This window comes from Dendrobates tinctorius, unplaced genomic scaffold (genome assembly GCF_039654945.1).
Source record: "Dendrobates tinctorius isolate UK_male_01 unplaced genomic scaffold, ASM3965494v1 ptg000022l, whole genome shotgun sequence".
NCBI classification, from domain to species: Eukaryota; Metazoa; Chordata; class Amphibia; order Anura; family Dendrobatidae; genus Dendrobates; species Dendrobates tinctorius.
In genome coordinates, this window is record NW_027361690.1 from 33712704 (window position 1) to 33736991 (window position 24288).

Here is a 24288-nt window from a genome sequence, read left to right on the forward strand (position 1 = left end):
GTGGACAGGGCGGACTGAGAGAGGGTTGATGATGGTGATGGAGTTGGTGTTCTTTCTGATTGCCTAGATTCAGTCTTTCGTTGATATAACAGTGGGATTCCCTGACAACTTTGGCCTTGCAACGACACCTCAACATTTGCTGCTGTGCTAACCAGTGGGCTTACAGTGGGGGAAACAATGTAGCGTTGCTGACTACCTTCTTTGTGATCAGTTGCACATGTGGTACTTGAGGTTTGGTGTTGTGTCCACGCTTGCAAGTGCATGCTGGTTAAATGTCTAAGCATGCAACTGGTATTCAAATTTTTCAGATTTTTCCCTCGGCTAAAGGTCTTTGCACACTTCTTACAGATAACCTTGGCCTGATCATGAGGATTTTGTTCAAAAAAGTGCCACACTGCACTCTTCCTACTTTGGAAGACATTTTGTGGCCTTGCACGCTGTGCTATTTTGACCGTCTGGACAAGCTGTCCAGCAACTCTTTTGATTTTTGGAACTTGTCTTTGCAGTGCTCCGGGCCTGCCAGATAACAGCTGTTGCGATGTCGATGTCTGCTGTGGATGCTCCTCCTCCTCATCTGAGCTATTGGAAGCAGCACCCTCTTCCCCCAATGGATGCCAATCTGGGTCAACAACTGGGTCATCCATCACCTCCTCTTCAATGTCATGTGCACCTTCCTCTGTGTCACCGTGTATGGTGGTATAGTATGCGGGAAGGGGCACCTGAGTCTCATCAGGGTCAGAATCTGGCTCATTACACTGCGAGGACAATGTAGTGCTCTGACTGAATGTACCAGCAGAATCATCTATCAGTGGCTGTGCATCAGTGCACTCCATGTCAGATTCATCTTGACCTGGGTAATTCACCATTTCATTGATAACCCAGGCATGGTATGTGAAAACAGCTCCATGGAGTAATCAGTTGTATGGCCTGCGTCATCCTTCAATCTTGGTTGGGGTGAAGGACACAAGGAAAGGTGTGGTTCATGAACATGACCCTCCAATGACGACTCAGTGCTTTTATTTTTTACAACTTCAGAAGAGGAGGCGATAGAGCTGGAGGCTGAGTCAGCAATGTAAGCCAAAACTTTTTCCTGATGCTCTGGCTTTAAAAGCGGTTTGCCAACTCCTAGAAAACTAAGCCTTCGAGGCCTTGTGGAGCCAGACAATGACGCAGGCTCAACACCTCCTGCATTCGGTCCTATTTTGCTTTTGCCACTACCATCAGATCCACCACCAACACCATCATTACCAGCTGGCAACCCCCGCCCAATTCCACGGCCTCTTCCACCAGCCTTCCTCATTTTTGGTAAAAATGTACACAAAATCCCACAAACTATATAGTAATGTTAAACAAGGTACAAGGTGTATATAGGACAGGGGAGACGTCGAATTTCTGAACACACTTATGGACACTGTTGGATTGTGTGAGGCCCAGTTAATATCACACCGCTATGTCACAGGCTCAATGTCGCAGGTGTGAAAGATATCACTATAGGACAGGGGAGATGTAGAATTTCTGAACACACTTGTGGACACTGTTGTGTGAGGCCCAGTTAATATCACACCGCTATGTCACAGGCTCAATGTCGCAGGTGTGAAAAATGTCACTATACGACAGGGGAGATGTAGAATTTCTGAACACACTTGTGGACACTGTTGTGTGAGGCCCAGTTAATATCACACCGCTATGTCACAGGCTCAATGTCGCAGGTGTGAAAAATGTCACTATAGGACAGGGGAGATTTAGAATTTCTGAACACACTTATGGACACTGTTGTGTGAGGCCCAGTTAATATCACACCGCTATGTCACAGGCTCAATGTCGTAGGTGTGAAAAATGTCACTATAGGACGGGGGAGATATAGAATTTCTGAACACACTTGTGGACACTGTTGGATTGTGTGAGGCCTAGTTACTATCACACCGCTATGTCACAGGCTCAAAGTTGTAGGTGTGAAAAATGTCACTATAGGACAGGGGAGATGTAGAATTTCTGAACACACTTGTGGACACTGTTGGATTGTGTGAGGCCCAGTTACTATCACACCGCTATGTTACAGGCAGAAATTGGCTAGTGTATGACTAACTACAAGGTGTATATAGAATTGGGCAGAATAGGAATCTCCATAGAGTGTAGGTCTGTAAGAACGGAACATGTCCTCGACTTATCCTTACAGAGTGACACACACATAGCTTCACTGTGGCCGTGATAACAGCCGTTACACGGTACTGAGAGAGGAGCGTGCACGTACACCGCTGTCCGGTGTCCGTAAAATTGTCAAGCTCCGTGTTTTTTAAGTATACGGACTGACACACGCTGTCTCTCTATAGTTTTGAATGTGATCAAACAGCAAATATACTTAACTGTTTGAAAAGCAGACAAAACTAGAAGGTGTAGGTCTGTAAGAACGGAACATGTCCTCGACTTATTCTTACAGAGTGACACACAGATAGCTTCGCTGTGGCCGTGATAACAGCCGTTACATGGTACTGAGAGAGCAGCGTGCACGTACACCGCTGTCCGGTGTCCGTAAAATTGTCAAGCTCCGTGTTTTTTAAGTATACGGACTGACACACGCTGTCTCTCTATAGTTTTGAATGTGATCAAACAGCAAATATACTTAACTGTTTGAAAAGCAGACAAAACTAGAAGGTGTAGGTCTGTAAGAACGGAACATGTCCTCGACTTATTCTTACAGAGTGACACACAGATAGCTTCGCTGTGGCCGTGATAACAGCCGTTACATGGTACTGAGAGAGCAGCGTGCACGTACACCGCTGTCCGGTGTCCGTAAAATTGTCAAGCTCCGTGTTTTTTAAGTATACGGACTGACACGCGCTGTGTCTCTATAGTTTTGAATGTGATCAAACAGCAAATATACTTAACTGTTTGAAAAGCAGACAAAACTAGAAGGTGTAGGTCTGTAAGAACGGAACATGTCCTCGACTTATTCTTACAGAGTGACACACAGATAGCTTCACTGTGGCCGTGATAACAGCCGTTACACAGTACTGTGTGAGGAGCGTACACCGCTGTACGGTGTGGAAAAATGCACGCTCAGTACCTCACCAGGACAAAAAAAACAATTTGGATTGCTTTTAAAAAAGCAGTTTGCAGAGCAGTGGGAAACAGCAATGCAGCTATCAGGAAGCCTTATAAGGCAGCCTAACAACCAACACAGCTGATCCAGCAAAATATAGCCTCCACTTGCACTGCACACACAGTGACTGGTGTGTTGTACAGGCAAAATCGCTAGCAGCAGAAGCAGTTTTTGGTGTCTTCTTCCCTGCCTAACGCTCTCCCTACAGAATCAGCAGCAGCAGCAGCTCTCCCTATTCTGAGATCAGCATGAGTAACATGGCGGTCGGTGTGCACGCCCTTTTATACCCCCTGTGACGCCCCCTAAAGCAAGCCAATCACTTGCATGCCCTTTTCAAAGATGGTGGTGACCCCTGCCTATGTCATCACGTTGCCCACAGTGTCCGTGGATCCTGATTGGCTGAAAAAGAGCGAAAAACAAACTTTTGAAACGCAACTTTAGCGCTAAAGTCGCCAAGCTCGTGGCCGACCTCACCCTAGGGTCGGGTTTCGTTTCATGAAACCCGACTTTACCAAAAGTCGGCGACTTTTGAAATTTTTCGACCCGTTTCGCTCAACTCTACTCTCCACCACTAGATCAGAATTCTGGTGTGAACTGGAAGCAAAACAAAAGATACTGATATAACAGGGGACTAGCAATACTGAACAGACTGACATAAGCTGTGGCATATGGAACGCGGTCCAGCACAGGTCCCAGCAGGGAACAATGCTGAATCCACACAGCAAAGCAGAAAGCAGAGAAAGGTAAAAACTGAATCAAATATAAAAAGATTCCAGCAAACAAATAGCTTATCTGAATGATGCAGGACCAAGCAGGGGGAAAGCGGACTTCAAAATGCACAGGAAGAAAACCAAATCACCAGCAACAACTGAGGGAAGCTTGCTGACTTAAATTTTCCCAGTCTGTAATACCTGACCTCCAATCATCCTCTTCAGGTGATTGACTTCTGTCAACCCGACCAGCTCCATTACCTGCAGCAACCACCAGAGCGAGCTCAAACTCAGAAGTCAGGTCAAAAGTGTTCACAACAAAAATGGTTGAATAAAAGAGTTAAATAAAAGATACACACAAAATTTGCGTAAAACGTAATATCTGTTTATTTGAAAAAAAAATTTTTAAATTGCGTGGGCTCCCACATAAATTTCATAACCAGCAGAGGGAAAGCCGATTGCTGATGGCTGATGATAATATTCTGGGAAGGAGCCAATAGCCATAAAGGTTCCCAGGCTATTATTATCAGCTCACAGATGTTTGCTTAGCCTTTACTGGCTATTTTACAGGGTAACCCCAGAAAAAAATTGACGTGGGGTCCCCCTATAAAATTGAGCCAGCAAAGGCTAGGCAGACAGCTGCGGACTGATATTAATAGCCTGGGAAGGGGCCATGTATATTGGCTAAAAACATCAGCTCACAGCCGCCTCAGATGCGCTAATTCTGGCACTTAGCCTTGCTCTTCACACTTGCCCTGTAGTGGTGGAAAGTGGGGTAATATTTGTGGGGTTGATGTCACTTTTGTATTGTCTGGTGACATCAAGCTCACGGATTAGAAATGGGGAGGTGTCATTAAGACGCCTATCCATTACTAATCTTATAGTTATATGATAAATAAAGACATAGACCCAATAAAGTCCTTAATTTGAAATAATCACACAGACTCCTTTATTGAATTTTTTACCATACTGGAGGAGAAACTGTGGTTTCACATCACTGACACCATTATGCACAGTGACACATATCTCCCCTCATATACCGTGCCAGTGACCCTGTCACTATATATATATATATATATATATATATATATATATATATATAAAAGAAGCAAAGAAGCAGCACTGACAAACAGACATAAGTTAATATAGGAGGCGGAGCCAATCCATCCTAGCATTTACCAATCCCCCAGATAGCTAAAAATAAATTGAAGGCAGCACTCTATTTAGAAGATTAGAAAAAAGTTATTGTATAGCCCATTCAGGGTCAGCAACGTTTTGGTTCAATTGAGAACCTTTCTCAAGCATATAAATTTCCTCTATGTATATGTGTATATACAGTGGGGAAAATAAGTATTTGATACAATGACAATTTTGCAAGTTTCCCCACCTACAAAGAATGGAGAGGTCTGCAATTTTTATTGTAGGTACACTTCCACTTTGAGAGACAGAATCTTACAAAACAACATGAAAACCGCATTATATGTTTTTTAAATAATTAAATAGCATTTTATAGCATGAAATAAGTATTTTGTCATCCATATAGGTTGTGTGTGTTGGCAAATGGTGCCCAGTCTTTGGGCAAAGTGGGGGGTTAGGTATGTAGCAAAGCCAGGTAGGCTGTGGTTACATCTACGCTTTACAGGATTTGATTAGTACCCCTGGCTAGCTCTGCATATAAACAGGCTAGGTGTTCATCTAAGGCCTCTTTCACACATCAGTTTTTTGCATCAGTCAAGATCCGCCAAAAGGACGGATGGCGGATCCGTTTTAGTACTGATGACAACGGATGTCACCCGTCCGTTTTTTTGACGGATCCGACAAATGAAGAATTTTAAAGGAATCGCGGCCTGGAAAAGGAGGGAGAGAGAGAGAGAGAGAGAGAGAGAGAGAGACCAGCACCGAGAAAGAATTTCGGGTTCAATGAGTGTCTGGAGGATCCGCCACAGAAAAAAAAGTTACAAGCTCCGTTTTGAAATCTTTGAGGATGGTGACAGACAGGAACTTTTGGCGGAACCGCCAAAAAAACGGATGCAACGGACGGCAATCCGTCACAATCCGCCTACAATGTAAGTCAATGGGGAAAAAAACGGATCCTCAAAAGAAAATTGCGGATCCGTTTTTTTTCAAAACCTGGCGGATTGTGACTGATTGTAAAAAACTGAAGTGTGAAAGAGGCCTAAGGCCATCAGCTCACTTAAGCTGACAAGACTGGACATATCTTTAAGTTGAAGAGAGAAACAACCCATTATCTAATGCTGAATGCCTAATGACTACCAGATAGAGAGAATATCTACAATATATATATAGTATATATGTCGGTAGATATATACATATATATATTTTAGAGGTGAGCCCAATTAGAACTTTTGGTAAGGGGTCTTGTGATTTCTATGCATAACACGGCTCTAGCTAGTCACAATGTCACTACAACTTATTGTGAAGTGTGAATCTTTAAAGATAACCTTTATTTGTCTTTCTTAGAAAACAAGTTTCTACTCAATATTAGATTTAAACAAATCGATATTAAAAAGTAGTAGGAGCCTTACCAGGTTTCAATTTTTTAGTACTAGCCTCCTGTAACTCAACTGTCCTAGCTCCAGTGTCAGGCTCTGTTTCCTTCTCCTATAGCTCCCGCTGTGTAATGCTCTCACCTCACTGTGCCACAAACCAGACTCACGCTGGAGGGGCATGACTAAGCAGCTACCTTGGTGTTTGCTGGAGCCTCTAGTAGTGATCTCAGGCTTGTGCGGCGGCAGGTGACTGCCAGGTACCACTGCAGGGCGACGTCTGGCAGTAGCAGCTGAACCCCAAGGGGACAGGATACTGTAACAATAGTTGCAGGCAAGTACTGTAGATATACTATCTGGCCCAACTGATGTATAGACAGGCAAGTACTGGCGGGCATGGTTGATGGACAGGCGGGCACTGTTGACACTCTGGAAAGCAGGCAGGCATGGCTGACCCTCTGGCAGGCAGGCAGGCACAGCTGTCACTCTGGCAGGCAGGCGAGCGGGTACAGTTCAGACTAGAGGAACAGGAACCGTTATGGGAAGGACTGGGATTCAGGCAGGTACAAGTGGGATTCAGAGACGAGTAGGGCCCAATTCAGGCTGGATGGACTGGAACTGTTTCGGGAACAGAAATATTACTTTCCTTCACTTAACAAGCTTTTTAGATCAAACTATTGTATTGTATTGTATTGAGTCTGAAGAAACTTTTAGAACAACCAAAAAAATTTCAGTTTGTAGTATTAGTTAAAGGGATCCTGTTACGTCAGATAACACAGCTACATTTATTGCTTCCAGCTCTGTTAGTGATCACTGCAAGTACACCCCATCGTTGTGACTGACAGCAAGCTCTGCACTGAGTGCCAAGCCGTGCTTACAGCCGCCGCTCACAGTACTGTGAGCACTGACTATTTCCATGCTGGCACGTCTGTATGACTGAAAGCCGGCAGCTCAAGGTGGAATAAAGATCATTTTCTCCCAGGAGCTGCGCTTTCAGGACAGAGGCCAAATACCTTCCTAGCATTATTAATCTGAAGATTAACCCTAAGTCTGCGTGCTAACAGCATTATCCGATGTCACAGGCTCCCTTTCATATGACCTAATAATGAATTGTGATTGTTGATTGTCTCACAGGCAGGCTAAAGAGATTGTGCTGAAGTATGAAGGACGACTTACCAGAACAAGAGGTTATCAAGCAGCTGGAGCAGAGGTAAGGCAATCTATTTATATAATTGCCTTGCAATGTTTTCATTTCCTGTTCTGTCCAGAGGTCATTGTATCCCAGAATTCCAAGTGCAGGAAGTTCACCGACCGCCATATTGGGACACCCAAGTGATGGGTGCCTCAATATGGAAACTGCTTCTGGTACCAACCTATTGCGCGGTACCACCAGCAGAACACCGACGCACCACACACACACTCTATACGCTGTATACACCACACACACTAAAACACTCATATTCACACTAACATTCACACTCACACATACATTCACATACACACTCACACACTCACGCAGCCTCTTGCGCAGTACCACCAGCGGAACACCGTCACCACTGCACCTGCGTAAATTGTGAATCATTCGGCTGATCCCGGTGGCAGATGCACGACGTGTCTGCAGGCAGAGGATGCCGGTCACATTGAAGGGGTTTTCCCACAAACGAAAGTTCATTTTAAAAATTGTCTGTGTCTGACCATGTACGGAGCATAACACATCTCCTGGGCAGGGGAGGAAGCAAAAGACAAAACTGACATTACAGAGGGGATCACAGAGGATTCAGTTTGTGATGTAAAATATCTCTATGTTTTTAAACAATATTTTACCTCACAAAATGTATCCTCTGCAATCTCCTGCTCTAATGTCAGTATTGTGTTTTGCTTCTTCCCCTGCCCAGGAGCTGTGGTATGTTCTGTACACGGTCAGACACCGACAATTTTTAAAATGAATTTTCCTTCATGGGAAAGCCCCTTTAAATAGAAATTCCTCCTGACATGCTGTGCACTGACTGTTTAGTGATGGAGTACACAGGCCAAACAAGAGATGACATGAGAGGAGAAGACAGCAGATGGGGGAGTGAGAAAGCGCATTGGGGTGAGACAGACAGAGCACAGGGGGGAGACAGCTCAAACAGGACAGCACATGAGGGGAGAACACAGCACAGGAAGGAGAGAGACAGCAGACAAGGGGGATAGTACATGGGTTAGACAGGTCAAAGAAGAGAGCACAGACGGGAGAACTCAGCACATGGGGAAAGAGAGAGTGAATAAGTGGGTGAGCACATGGGGGGAGAGATTCTCAACGCTGCAAAGCCTGCCCCTATCGTGACATTACCGCTCTCCCGATGCGATAGCATCGGGCCTCCATCTAGTTATATATACTGCTAAAAAAAATAATGGGAACACTATTCCATTTGCAACAGATTGTTTGTGTTCCCTTTATTTCTTTGAGCAATATATATGTCACTCTCTGTGGACCTACATATACAGTGGAGGATTCACTCCCAACATCTGTGCTGATAGCCAGAGGTTACAGTCTTGTTTTCTGACAGTTAACCATGATTTGTTTTAGAGATATACATGATATATAGAGAACACTACATGAATAATGCTCCAAAAGGAACCTGTCTACCCATAGATGAAAGAGCTCCACAACATGAGGCCCTTTGGGATTGATGCAGTATTAAGTTATTATCAAAGTTATCATTGTCACTGCATCTGAGTAAAATGGCAGACTATAGTTAAGTGAGATAGTCATCTATTACAATCATTTAATTAAGAACTTTTTTTATTAATCAATTACCAATGCAGCTGGCACAGCTCTTAATTATAGGCACATGAATCTGTTTCCCTGAAAGCACGCTAATTTTTTTAATGAAAAGTTTCATGTGGAAGGACCGATTTCCTGCTGCATCTGTTGCGATTCACAGAAATACAACTAAAAATTGGTGTATATTAAATGATGATCAGCTGATCCATAAATAGTTTTGCTTAGTATAAAAATTGTGCTAAAGATACAGAAATACATTCAAGATTCATTTTTTCCAAAAAGTCAAGAATTATATGTAATTATTTTGATCAACTGCTCTCTTAATCTTGTTATTTACCTATATCACAGTTGAGAATTTTTTTAAAGGATCATCCCCAAAATCTCAATGTGGTTTTATAATAATTTGCCATATATGGAAAAACATGAAAATTTCAGGGCTTACCAAGTTCATAATCATATTGCCTGCTGAGGGTGGCTACACGCCATAAACGCATCAGGTTATTTTTATGAAATATAAGTAGTGATATGACATGCTGTGTTTTTAATCAGGATGGAATAAAATTTGAATGTTTTTAATCAAAAAATTTGGATGTGCATTTTTCTCCACTTTTTCCACTTATAATTTTATAAAAATGTGCAGAGGCTTACAAAAGTATTCGCCCCCTTGGCTTTTTACATATTTTGTTACATTATAACCTGTGCTTAAATTTTTTTGTTATCCGATTTGTGTGTGAAACATCAGCACTAAATATTCTAAGTAAGTGAAGTGAGAAAAATATAGGCATAAATTAAATGTATGAGATGAAATAACTAAAAAATGGCATGTACATATGTATTCAGCCCTTTTTGCGATGAAGCCCCTAAAAATTTCTGGCGCAAGCAATTACCTTCATAAGTCACATGCTTAGCGAAAGGAAGTCCCCCTGTGTGCAATCTAAAGGCCACTTTACATTTAGCGATGCACCAGCGATCCGACCCGGTCAGGATCGCTGGTGCATCGCTAAATGATCGCTAGTGAGCTGCCACACAGGCAGACCTCACAGCGATGCAGCAGCGAAGCAGCGCCCGATACTCACCTTTCACACACAGCGATCCTGACGTCCTCCCGCCCGCCTCCACGCGTCGCTCGTCGGCGTCAGCAGGAAGCCCAGCAGGAAGTGCCCGACGAGAAATGGAGAAATCAGCGATGGACAGTGGGGGAGCCGGTCGGAGGTAAGTATCACACATAGCGATATCGCTAGCGATATCGCTATAACGTCACAAAATCGGTGATGTTATAGCGATATCACTAGCGATATTGCTATGTGTAAAACCCCCTTAGGTGTCGCCTGGTCTGTCAGTATATTCACATCCCAGTGGCAAAATGTGGAAAGCTCATAGAGACTTATCCGAAGCTACTTGCAGCTGTAATTGCCACAAAAGGAGGCTTTACAAAGTACCAACTTTAGGGAGGTAAATAGTTATGCACACTTTCATTATTTTGTCCTATTTGTTGTTTGCTTCACAATAAAGTAAATGTTCACAGTTGTAGGCATGATATTTACATTAACTGATGCAAACCCTAAAAAAAGCAAGGAAAAAATATTAAATTTCAGCTCACCACTATGACGGCCTTTTAAAACGTTCCAGCACAGATGTAGTTCAGTCAAGACTAAGCACAGCTGTATCCAAGCAAGGAAAGTGTTTTCAGTGAGCGTTGAAGGAACAGTAGTAGACGTTTTAGCAAAAAATCTACTCAATCTTTAATGAATCAAAAATGTTACATATATAGACAAAAAATTCACCCCTGACCTCCCTTAGGCTATGTGCCCACATTGCAGAAATGCTGCGGAATTGTCCGCAGCATTTCCACAGCTCCCCGCCGCGGGTAAAATGCATGCGGAATACGCATGTGTTTTCTCGTAAAACACAAGCGTTTTGCAAGCGTTTTTATCTTGCAGAATGCTAGCGCTTTTCTAAGCAATTTGAAGCAGCGCTTGGAAAAGTGATTGACAGGTTGGTCACATTTGTCAAGCATAGTGCTTGACAAGTGTGACCAACTTTTTACTATTGATGCTGCAGAGGTCATTTGTGCAATGCATCCCTGGGAACGGAAGTTGCTGGCAGCACTGCTGGGGGCCGGGAGGACTGCGGGGTTGACAGAGGGTAACTATAGCCCTATTTTTTATTTTAATTCTATTTTTTACAGGAATATGGTACCCAGGGCATGGAGGACAGTCTCCTCTCCTCCAGACCCTGGGTACCATCTGCACATGAAGCGCTCACTTTACACATGGTGGGCATAGCCACATGCGTAAAGTGAGTGTTTCAATGCAATCCTATGGTGGCAGAATCTCTGCGATTCCACCAAATTAATGGACATGCTGCGGATTTACCGCTATGTGGTTCCGCAGCGGAAAAATCCGCAGCATGGGCACAGCAACTGCGAAATCCCATAGAATTGCATGGGGATGCGTTTTGCTAGCATTTTTTAAGCATTTCCGCAGCGGCAAAAACGCGGCAGAAACGCTTAAAAAACGCAACGTGGGCACACAGCTTTAATACTATGGGTTTCGGCGGATGCCTTTTTCATGTTGAAATATGTAACATTTTTGATTCATTAAATATTGAGGTTTTTTTGCTAAAACGTCTACTACTGTTCCTTCAACGCTCGCTGGAAACACTTTCCTTGCTAAAAAAATAAACCCAGTAAAATTCCAAGTTATGAGGTAGCAAACCCCAAAAACTCCCAATGGGGTTCAATACTTTATAAGTCATGGTTATTATTAATTTGTGCCAATGTAACTAATTTTTAAATTTGTCACATTTTGTACGTAGTACTCCCCTAATAATGTTCAACCAGGATCTATTTATCCTCTAGTTACCATTGAAAACATCCTGGTGTGGTTCTACTGCTTCTAGTCGATCGTGGGCAGTGCAGTCTTTCTCAGTTGGTTTCCTGCCAGCATATCTCTGCTCTGCCAGGAAATAAGCTACTCCTGTGAGGGATGATGTTATGAAAAGGGCAAATCCTCCTTTATTACAGCGTTGAGCTTATAAAATGCAGCCACAGTGTGCCTATGAGCGGATTACCAAAAAGAACATTGTGCTGCAGGATGTTCTCTATGTAGACAGGCGAAAAGAAAGAATATACTGCAGGATGGGGGGTCAGCATAGAAGACCTGAAAGGTGAGATAAACTGCAGGATGCAGTCGCTTATAAAGGTGACAGAATAATAAATAATAATAAATTTTATTTCTATAGCGCCGACATATTCCGCAGCACTTTACATTTCAGAGGGGACTTGTACAGACAATAGACATTACAGCATAACAATAATCACATAGATCATAACAGATACCAAGAGGAATGAGGGCCCTGCACGCAAGCTTACAATCTATGAGGAAAAAAGGGAGACACAAAAGGTGGGTGGTAACAGTTGCCCTGATTGTGTGGACCAGCCATAATGTTAAGTGTGTAACAGTACAGACACAGAGGGCTAATGGATGCATAAAGCATGTGGGAACATGATGCGGGGAACCTGGTTATGGTAAAAACTTTTGGCTGTGCCACGCAGCGATAGATTAGGTTAATGTGTTGAGGCGGTAGGCCAGTCTGAATAAATTATTTTTCAGGGCACGCTTAAAATTGTGGGTATTGGGGACTAATCGTATTGACCTGGGAAGTGCATTCCAAAGAATTGGCGCAGCACATGTATAGTCTTGGAGACGGGAGTGGGAGGTTCTGATTATTGTGGATGCTAACCTCAGGTCATCAGCAGAACAGAGGGTGCGGGTAGGATCGTATACTGAAACAAGGGAGGAGATGTAGGGTGGTGCTGAGCCATGAAGAGCTTTGTGGGTGAGAGTAATAAGTTTGTACTGGATTCTGGAGTGGATGGGTAGCCAGTGTAATGACTGGCACAAGGTAGAGGCATCGGTGTAACAACTGGCGAGGAATATGATCCTGGCAGCAGCATTCAAGATAGATTGTCGGGTGGAGAGTTTGGTAAGAGGGAGACCGATTAGAAGAGAGTTACAATAGTCAAGAAGAGAATGAATAAGAGAAACAGTAAGAGTTTTTGCGGAGTCAAAAGTAAGAAAAGGTCAAATTCTAGAAATGTTTTTGAGGTGCAGATAACAAGAGTGAGCCAGTGATCGTTTGTGGGGGACAAAGGAAAGCTCGGAGTCAAGTATGGCATCAAGACAGCGGGCATGTTGCTGGGGAGTAATAGTGGAACCACACACAGAAATGGCAATGTCGGGTATAGGTACATTAGTAGCGGGAGGAAACACAAGGAGTTCAGTCTTTGACAGGTTCAGTTTCAGATATAGTGAGGACATGATACTAGACACAGCATTTAGACAATCGCTGGTGTTTTCTAGAGAGGCAGACTTGATGTCAGGAGAAGAAGCATATAATTGGGTGTCATCAGCATAGATATGGTACTGGAAACCAAATCTACTGATTGTTTGGCCAATAGGGGCAGTGTACAAAGAGAAGAGGAGGGGGCCTAGGACTGATCCTTGAGGAGCCCCAACAGTAAGGGGAAGATGAGAGGAGGAGGAACCAGCAAAAGATACAGTAAAGGAGTGGTCAGAGAGATAGGAGGAGAACCAGGAGAGAAGAGTGTTCTTGAGGCCAATGGAACGGAGCATAGTGAGGGGTAGCTGATGATCCACAGTGTCAAATGCTGCAGAGAGATCCAAGAGAATTAGCATAGAGTAATGACCATTTGATTTAGCTGTTAGTAGATCAGTAGAGACTTTAGTGAGGGCAGTTTCAGTAGAGTGTAAAGAGCGGAAACCGGATTGGAGAGGGTCGAGAAGAGAGTTATCAAAGAGATAGCAGATAAGATGGGAGTGGACCAGGCGTTCCAGGAGTTTAGAGATGAAGGGAAGATTTGAGACAGGTCTATAGTTAGTGGCACAGTTTTAGTCGAGGGATGGTTTTTTAAGTAGTGGATGTATGATGGCATGCGTAAATGAGGCGGGAAAGATACCAGAAGAGAGAGAGAGGTTAAATATTTTAGTTAGGTGAGGGGTGACAGCAGGGGAATGGGACTGGAGTAGATGTGACAGAAATGGGTCACTGTTGCAAGTGATTGGGCGAGAAGATGCAAGGAGCCTGCTTACTTCTTCTGTGACTGGTTCAAAATCAGAGAGTGAGCTAGATGCAGTGGGGGAGGGAGGACAGTGCATGGTATGAGGTGACTGGGAGATAATTTCCTGCCGGATCTGGTCAATTTTTTCTTTGAAGTAATTGGCCAGATCGTCAGCTCGAAGCTCCGTGGTTGGGGCCTGTACTCTTGGGTTGAGTAGAGAATGAAAAGTGTCAAAGAGACGTTTAGGGTTATTGGACAGTGAGGTGATGAGGGTGTTGAAATAGGTTTGTTTTGAGAGGTGAAGGGCAGTGTTGTATGTTCAAAGCACAAACTTGTAATGGATGAAATCTTCGGGTAGGTTGGATTTTCTCCACAGACGTTCGGCGCACCTGGAGCACCGCTGCAGGAAACGTGTTTGCAGGGTGTGCCAGGGTTGTCGCCGTCTGTGTTGTGGTGTTCTATGTATAGGAGGTGCAAATTCATCCAGGGCACTTTGAAGTGTTTCATTGTAATGCTTCAATGCAGAATGAGGAAATGAGAGGGAGGAGATAGGGGCCAATGAAGACTGCAAGTTCTTAATAAGTTTCTGGGTGTTAATGGCCTGTATGTTTCTATAAATATAGACAGTGGGGGTGACCTGAGCAGCCTGGCAGTTCTTGATAGAAAATGAAAGAAGGTTGTGGTCAGAGAGCGGGAGAGGGGAGTTTGCAAAATCATCCACTGCACAAAGCTGAGAGAAGACCAAGTCGAGGGAGTTTCCATCTTCATGCGTTGGAGAATTAGTAAACTGCAAAAGGCCAAATGAGGAGGTTAGAGATAAAAAGTGAGTAGCAGATTGGGAGAGGGGAAGAGCAATGGGGATGTTAAAATCGCCCATGATGAGGGTAGGGATGTCACAGGAGAGAAAATATGGAAGCCAAGTGGCAAAATGATCCAGGAACTGATGGGAGGGGCCGGGAGGATGATATACCACCGCCACTCGCATGGAAAAGGGGGTGTAGAGTCTGACGGCATGGACCTCAAAAGAAGGGAAGACAAGTGAGGGTACTTGAGGGATAACCTGAAAGGTACATTTTGGTGATAGGAGCAGACCAACGCCTCCACCTGCTCTATTGTCTGATCTTGGGGTATGAGAGAAGTGTAGTCCACCATATGAAAGAGCAGCAGCAGTGGTAGTGTCTGACTGCTGGATCTAGGTTTCAGTAAGAGCCAGAAGGTTAAGAGAATTAGAAAGGAAGATGGCATGAATTAAGGAGAGTTTGTTACACACTGAGCGAGAATTCCAAAGGGCACAATTAAGAGAGACAGATGGCAGGCAGGGAATATTAATAAGATTAGAGTTTCTGAGTGTAGCAGTTGGGGGGTTTGACATTCTATAACATGGGGGACCAGGGTTGGGAGCAATGTCTCCTGCGACTAGGAGAAGGAGGATAGAAAGAGTGAGCAGATGGTTAAGTGATTTGTGAGAGCGTCTCTTATGTTGAATGGTGGGACTGTCTGTGCAAGCATTCAGCTTTCGATAATCCACACAGAATCGTAAGGTACCATCCTTTTTACGGACCAACACAATGGGGGCTGCCCAGGGGCTTTGACTTTCCCGTATCACCCCCTTTCGCAACATTTGGGCCAACATAGTTTTCACCTCTTGGTAGAGTTGTGTAGGAATCTAAGTGATTTGTGAGAGCGTGTCTGATGTTGAATGGTGGGACTGAATGGATCTGTGCTGTGTAGCAATGTGAAAAGAGCATGAGTGCTATACATAGGAGAGGAAAGGAGTGAGGGACCAATATGGATGGAGTGTAGAGAGTTAATGCCAGATGCGGTGGATGTGTGCAAATGCAGCGGCCAGGATATAAATTATACAAATGCATATGGTAAATATTTGTGGTAGCCCAAATGTACAGGGAATAGATTTATTTATTTGTCTTACCTGTCTCCTGCCCTGTCTAACTGCCATGTTATAACTGCCAGCGTACTTTGATACATGTACTTTGATTACATGTACATAAATGCCCCCCTGCCTAAATGCCTTCCCCAGGCTAGCTCTGAATTTACAGAAGGCCAGTTCTAAGATCTTCCTTTTTTTTTTCCTTTCTTTTTTCTCTCTCCTTTCTCGTTACCAATCAATCAAACTAAGTTAGGACAGCAGGACACAATAAATGTATTTAGGAGATAAACAAGTGTCCAGGCCTACATGGATCATAAACCACTTTGAAAAGTTACTTGACCTCAATAGCATAAGGGGACAAGCAGGGTGAGTTGAAATAACTATATACCATTATATATGCTGCAAAGATGAATGATATAGGTTGGACACATGCAGGACTCATTGAAGTTGCTGGGAATAGTTAAATACCATTATATATGCTGCAAAGATGAATGATATAGGTTGGACACATGCAGGACTCAGTGAAGTTGCTGGAAATAGTTAAATACCATTATATATGCTGCAAAGATGAATGATATAGGTTGGACACATGCAGGACTCTGTGAAGTTGCTAGAAATAGTAAAATACCTGTATGAAGGGAATAGAGATGCGTGTTAGATTCAGCCATGTTATAACTGCCAGCGTACTTTGATACATGTACTTCGATTACATGTACATAAATGCCCCCCTGAAAGAAGTGATATACTGCAGGATGTGGATATATACTGTAGAGAAGGGCTGGGAAGAAGAGTGATACACTGCCTGTTGGACTGTGTATATAGGGGCTGAGAGAAATTGAGCTGTTTGCTGCTGAGAGATTAGTGATGTGATACTCCAAATTCTGCTTTGTTGATGCATATAACAGAAGATTATCCTCTGCCATATGCAACAACAGATCTGCAGTTGCAAACACAGCGCTACACTGGCTAGTAATTACAAGCTTGACTGTAGAAAAGTGCGGAAGAGTTAAACACTGCTATAAAGCAGCTTGAAATAATGTACAGGGTACTGTACAGGAGCAGATCGTGCACAGAAGGTGAATTCTATACATAGATTAGCTTGATGATAAGTTAAAGAGTTAGAGCTAGTCGAGAGCATACAGAGGAGGGAGGGATCTGCAGCACTAAGTAGAAGCAAAGAGCTGCTGCAAAATTTAGTTTTGGCAGATAAGAAAAAAGTCCACCCATTCAATTATGTGAATCTGTGCACTATATGCCTTTTATTTTATACAAAGACACCTCATGTTACAAGGGTATGTTTTCCAATAAGCTTCCACACCAAGTCGAAGACTTGTACATTAATCGTAATAGAATTAGTCCACATTTACATTTACACAGTGCACACAAGGTTTTAATACAATGCTTTTTATCGGATTTTGAGTGATTTTTGACTAGCATTAGGGATGAGCGAGTAGTGAAATACTCGGACTCGCTGTACTCGTTGCGAGTAGCTCCTAATACTCGGGTACTCTTAACAAGTAGCGAGTCCAATGTATGTCTATGGGAAATGCGAGTAATGGACAGAGACTGTGTGCGGGCAGAGACTGTGTGTTGGGATCTGTGGGGCTGTGTGTGTGCGGGCTCTGCCGGGCTGATCGGGGGTCTGTGCAGGCTCTGCCGGGCTGATCGCACAGACCCCCGATAAGCCCGGCAGAGCCCACACAGACCCCCAATTAGCCTGGCAGAGCCCGCACAGACCCCCCGCACACACATATGACGGTGCGCGACCAGCCAATCACAGTAATGCCACAACAAAGAAGGCGGTGGCTTTACTGTGATTGGCTGACACATGCAGGCGGGCGATCGGAATATTGTGAGGCCAGTGGTAAAATTACTCACTAGGATTCGAGTACCGTGAGTACCGCATTACTCGCCGAGTACCAAATCCTAACGAATATACTCGCTCATCCCTAACTAGCGTTCAATGCAGATCATGTGAAATATTCAATTGCATAGCACCTTCAAATTTTATAGATCAAAGCAGGATAAATATGGAATACTTTTGCTATTTCTCAGTTAAAAATAAAATGTTATGCTATTTTGTAAATTTAATTTAATCTAAGCCTGTACATCATGAAATTAAAAATATCAGGACACCTTCACAATACACCTAAAGGAGCTTTTATGACATCCCATTCTAAATCCATAGTTATTAATATAGAGCCGTCCTCACTTTGCAGCTATAACAGCTTATACTCATCTGGGGAAACGTTCTACAAGAGTTTTGAAGCATGTCTGTGGGAATATTTGGCCATTGATCCAGAGTAGCATTTTTGAGGTCACTGTTTTAGTTCATTCCAAAGGTGTATAAAGAGGTCACGACTCCGTGTGGCCAGTCAAGTTCTTCCACATCAAAATAACCTAAATGTGCTTTCAGGCAAGGTCTTACTGAAATAAAAAAAAAAGAGCCTTCAGAAGCTGATCTCACAAAATTGGAGCTTTCTGTCATCCCATCTCCATTTCGTTAAACCTCATAGTACCCCTAGGACAATGATTAATGCTTAAAGGGGTGTCCCACAAATAAAGTTTATTCTAATTAATAGATCTTGGGATAATAATAATTTCCACATTTGGATGTGTTATAAATAAAATGTTCCTGTGCTGAGATAATCTTATAAATATGCCCCTGTTATGTACTGTGTAATGGTTGTGTTTGACCGTGCAGGAACATTGCCTGAACATAAAAAATAAGGTAAAACAATTCTTGCCTGTTTTTAAACATGCTTTACCTGACCAAAATTAGCATGCTGTGACCCAATGCTGTCCTGTCTGTATACTCTTTTTTTCTTTTGTGTTATCCTCTCCCCGTTGATGTTGTTTGTACCGATCATGTTATTTTTATTCCAAGATCTATTGATTATAGTGAACATTTTTCGTGGGAAGTTCCTTTAAGAAAGCTTTTGCCGGACATTAGAAATTAAAGGAGATCATGGATTCAACCGATGTAACAGGTCTGCAAGAGTCACACATTAGGCGGTCTGTGACATGCAGGACGGGTCCTCCAGAGAGACGCTCTTTATAACCATTTATATTCTGACCAAAAGATGAGGATTCTGAACACAGGACTCATTATAGTAATTAAGACTTACCAAAAAATATTTAATAGGTTTTACAAACTGGACAGTCAGTAAGAAGAACTTTTTCATAGGATCATCTACTCAAACTAGGTTAAATTTGAATTATTGAGCACCATCTTGGTGTTCCAAAATCCCTATAACAACACTTCCTGCCTTGTGCTGTTATATAGTCACTATGTGATCTGCCTAATAACTGTTTGCACATTTAGGAATTTCCAAGGTATCCAAACCCTAATTATATTTTAGAGATAGGTTTAATTTTTTAGTTTGATATTAAACCCATCATAAATATCAGGAGAGGGAAGCATGCAGGATGCGCCAATGCTGCTATTTTATGTCTATTACAAGGATGTTAACCCCTTGATCCTCAGGCGATTTTCCTCTTTTTTGTTTTTGTTTTTTCCTTCCCTTCTTCCAAGGGCAAAAACATTTTTAGTTTTCCGCCCACAAAGCCGTATGAGGGCTTGTTTTTTTGCAGGATGAGTTGTACTTTTAAATAATATCATTCATTTCTACCACATGTTACAATGGAAAGTGGGAAAAAATTCCAAGTGAGTTGAAACTGGAAAAAAAAATGCATTTTCACAAGGGTTTTTTGAAGTTTTTATTTACCATGTTCACTATAAGGTAAAACTTACCTGAAAATAGGATTCTCCTGGTCAGTACAGGCATGCAGATACCAAAGAATTGTTTTTTATTTAAGAGGTGAAAAAAAATTCTGAGATTTGTTAAAACAAAAAAATGTTGTTTTGTCACCATTTTCCAAGACCCATAGCAGTTCCATTTTTCAGCATCTGGGGCTGGGTAAGAGCTTATTTTTTGCACCCTCAGATGACATTTTTACTAATACCATTTCAGAGCAGATATGGTGTTTTAATCGTCTCTTATTACATTTTATTGCAATGTTACGGCTGCCAAAACAGTAATTCTGGAGTTTTATTTTTTTTCTCGTTGCGCCATTTACCGAACTGATAAATTGACTTTATATTTTGATGGATAAAACTTTTACGAATGCAGTGATACCAAATATGTGTATTATTAATTTGTTTTAATTTTTTAATGCTATTATCACTGTAGCTCCTACTGTAGAAGCTGAGGGCCATCAAGGGAATGGGGCCCAGTCTGACACCCCTAAATGCCAGCCCTGCATGCGACAATGGCATTGCGTTGTAAACTTAATAAAAACCATAAATAATTATCAACTCCTGGTGTGCGAATGTAAATATTATTTCTGCGCCTCTCAACAATCGGTTTATTGCAGTGATTTCATTATCTCTGTGCTGCATAGGTCTCGGTATTTACGGTGTAATAATAGTCATCTTTTACATGAAGATCATGTAGGGTGCCTAACACTTGACATTATACAGATTCTAACCTCTGTGCACTCCACAGCTTTTCCATTATCAGTGATAGCAGAATATAGAGTTAGCCCAGCTTTATCAGTGCTGGTCCAGGCCCTTTACTCTGACATCAATGTGTAATTTCTATCTCATCAATTTACCCAACTGACTGCTCCTTAATACAAATAAACGATGGAGCTCAAATGAAAGAAGCCTGTCCTGCAGACTCGAAAACCGTTAGTGGCCTCCGTTAATTCTTTGTTTAATTAAAATACTTCAGTCACGCAATAAAATGTGAAATAGCTCTGTAAAAATTAATTAACTTTCCCACATTGATTTATGGAGCAGTTATTCTGTGAAATTCCCAAGTCTGCTGTATGAGGAGAGAATGCTGTCATTTGTGTGTTTGCTAAATGCTTCCGGAAAATGCATTTTGTGCAGTTAATATGCATATGAGCAAAGACCTAATGACTAGAGTTGAGCGAAACGGGTCGGTCATATTCAAAAGTCGCCGACTTTCGCTGAAGTCGGGTTTCATGAAACGAAACCCGACCATAGCGTGAGGTCGGGCACGAGGTCGACGACCAGAGCGCCAAAGTTGCTTTTCAAAAGATGCTTCCAGCGCCCTTTTTCAGTCAATGATGGAGGACGCACACTGTCGGCAACGCGATGACATAGGCATCGGTCACCACCATCTTTGAGAAGGGCATGCAAGTGATTGGCTGGCTTTGTGTGGCGTCACAGGGGCTATAAAAGGGCGTGAACGCCGACCGCCATCTTACTTATGCCGATCTTAGCATAGGGAGAGCTGCTGCTGCTGCTGATTCTGTAGGGAGAGCGTTAGGCAGGGAAGAAGAACCAAAAAACTGCTTCTGCTGTTAGCGATTTCCACTTACAACACAACACTTTGTATGCAGTGACAGGGGAGGCTCTATTTTTGTGCATTAGCTCTGTTGGTTATTAGGCTGCCTTATAAGGCTCCCTGATAGCTGCATTGCTGTTTGCACACTGCTGTGCAAACTGCTTTTTTAAAAGCAAAAATACTTTTCTTCCTCTTTTCTGCACAGTTACCAAGGGTTCATTTTTCCACCCTTTTGTGTGTGCACTGTGCAGCAGTCCTGCTTATTAGGCTGCCTGCGTCCATACTTGGACTGAGAGCATCATTGTCAGCGTCCTCAAATCTCTAGTGAGATCCAAAATCTCACCAATCCTATAGACACCCTCCACCTTGTCATACACCATACAATTTCAGCCTGTTACATTGAGGTGTAATCTCTACTGGGCCAGAGACAATAGTTCTACGTCCTCAAATCTCTAGTGAGATCCAAAATCTCACCAATCCTATAGCCACCCTCCACCTTGTCATACACCATCCAATTTCAGCCTGTTACATTGAGGTGTAATCTCTCCTGGGCCAGAGACAATAGTTCTGCGTCCTCACCAATCCTATAGACAACCTACACCTTGTCATACACCATCCAATTTCAGCCTGTTACATTGAGGTGTAATCTCTACTGGGCCAGAGACAATAGTTCTGCGTCCTCAAATCTATAGTGAGATTCAAAATCTCACCAATCCTATAGACACCCTCCACCTTGTCATTCACCATCCAATTTCAGCCTGTTACATTGAGGTGTAATCTCTACTGGGCCTGAGACAATAGTTCAGCATCCTCAAATCTATAGTGAGATTCAAATTCTCACCAATCCTATAGATACCCTTCACCTTGTTATTCACCATCTAATTTCAGCCTTTTACATTGAGGTGTAATCTCTACTGGGCCTGAGACAATAGTTCAGTGTCCTCAAATCTCTAGTGAGATTCAAATTCTCACCAATAGTAGATACACCTTTTATCTTGTTTTACAGTACCATATACCTGGTGGTATTTTGGGTACATTTTCACAAAAATGAGCAAGTATGGTGAAAGACGCCATGGAAGTGGGCGGGGGTTGCCAGCTGGTCCCGATGGTGGTGGTGTTGCATCTGTTGGTAGTGGCAAAAGCACAATAGCACCTAAGGCAGGATCCTGCCTCATCGTCTGGCTCCAAAAGGCCTCGAAGGCTCTCTTTTCTGGGAGTAGGTAAACCACTTTTAAAGCCGGAACTTCAGTAACAAGTTTTGGCTTATATTGCTGACACAGCCTCCAGCTCTCTCTCCTCCTCTTCTGAAGTTTCAAAAAATAAAAGCAGTGAGTCGTCATTGGAGGCTCCTGGTCAGGAACAACACCTTTCCTTGTGTCCTTCACCCCTACCAAAAGTGAAGGATGTGACAGGCCACACTACCGATTACTCCATGGAGCTCTTTTCACATACCATGCCTGGGTTAGCAAGTCAAATCGTGAATTCCCCAGTCCAAGATGAATTTATTATTATTATTATTTATTTATATAGCACCATTGGTTCCACGGTGCTGTACATGAGAAGGGGTTACATACAGATTACAGATATCACTTACAGCAAACAAACTAACAATCACAGACTGATATAGAGGGGAGAGAGGATCCTGCCCTTTCGGGCTTACGTGCTACAGGATGGTGGGGAAGGAGACAGTAGGTTGGAGGGTTACAGCGGTTCCAGTGATGGTGAGGCGGTAGCTCCAGTAGTGGTGAGGAGGCAGCGGGGATCGCTGCAGGCTGTAGGCTTTCATGAAGAGGTGGGTTTTCAGGTTCCGTTTGAAGGATCCGAGTGTGGTTGATAGCCGGACGTGTTGGGGCAGGGAATTCCAGAGGATGGGGGCTATTCGGGAGAAGTCTTGGAGGCGGTTGGGTGAGGAGCGAATAAGTGTGGAGGAGAGAAGGAGGTCTTGGGAGGACCGGAGATTACGTGAGGGGAGGTATCTGGAGATTAGTTCAGAGATGTAAGGAGGAGACAGGTTGTAGATGGGTCAGTATTAGTAATTTGAACTGGATACGCTGAGGGAATGGGAGCCAGTGAAGAGATTTCCAGAGGGGAGAAGTGGAGGAGTAGCGAGGAGAGAGATGAATTAGTCGGGCGGCAGAGTTGAGAATGGACTGAAGAGGTGCAAGGGTGTTAGCAGAGAGGCCACAGAAAAGGATGTTGCAATAGTCAAGGCAGGAGATGATGAGGGCATGCACAAGCATTTTAGTAGATTGAGGGTTGAGGAAGGGACAGATTCTGGAAATATTTTTGAGCTGGAGGCGACAAGAGATGGAGAGAGCTCGGATGTGCGGTTTGAAGGACAGGGCAGAGTCAAGGGTTACTCCGAGGCAGTGGACCTCCGGTACGGGGGAAAGCGTGGTGTTGTCAATTGTTATAGAAAGGTCGGGTAAGAAAGATCTGTGAGATGGGGGAAAGATGATCAGTTCAGATTTGTCCACATTGAGTTTGAGGAAGCGAGAGGAGAAGAAGGAGGATATGGCTGATAGACACTCTGGGATTCTGGAGAGCAGAGAGGTGATGTCTGGGCCAGAGAGGTAGATCTGAGTATCATCGGCATAAAGGTGGTTGTGGGATAAGGAAGATACAAGGGATGTAAAGAAGGCCTGTTTAGCAGAGGTGAGAGCTGATTTGAATGCAAGTGTTGCTTGTTTGAGTGCAGTGAAGTCGTCTTGCGAATGCGTTTTCTTCCAGCGCCATTCTGCAATTCTGGATGCTTGCCGAAGCTTTTTAGTGGTGTTATTGTGCCAGGGTTGTCTATTGGTTCGTCGCACTCTGTTATGCATGACAGGGGTGACTGAGTCGATGGCTGATGCAAGAGTGGCATTGTAGAAACTAGTGGCAGTGTCGTGGAGTGAAGCTATGGAGGACAGTGGTAG

The 24288-nt window shown here is 43.3% G+C and overlaps 1 protein-coding gene across 1 annotated transcript in view; it reads left to right on the top strand.

The window, feature by feature from the left end:
- Positions 1–24288, top strand: part of TMC3 (transmembrane channel like 3) — a 152626-nt gene that overhangs the window by 25902 nt on the left and 102436 nt on the right. The window contains exon 3 of the mRNA XM_073568572.1: positions 7452–7527. Within this exon, the coding sequence (XP_073424673.1) occupies positions 7452–7527 (76 nt within the window). The remainder of the gene's footprint in view (positions 1–7451; positions 7528–24288) is intronic.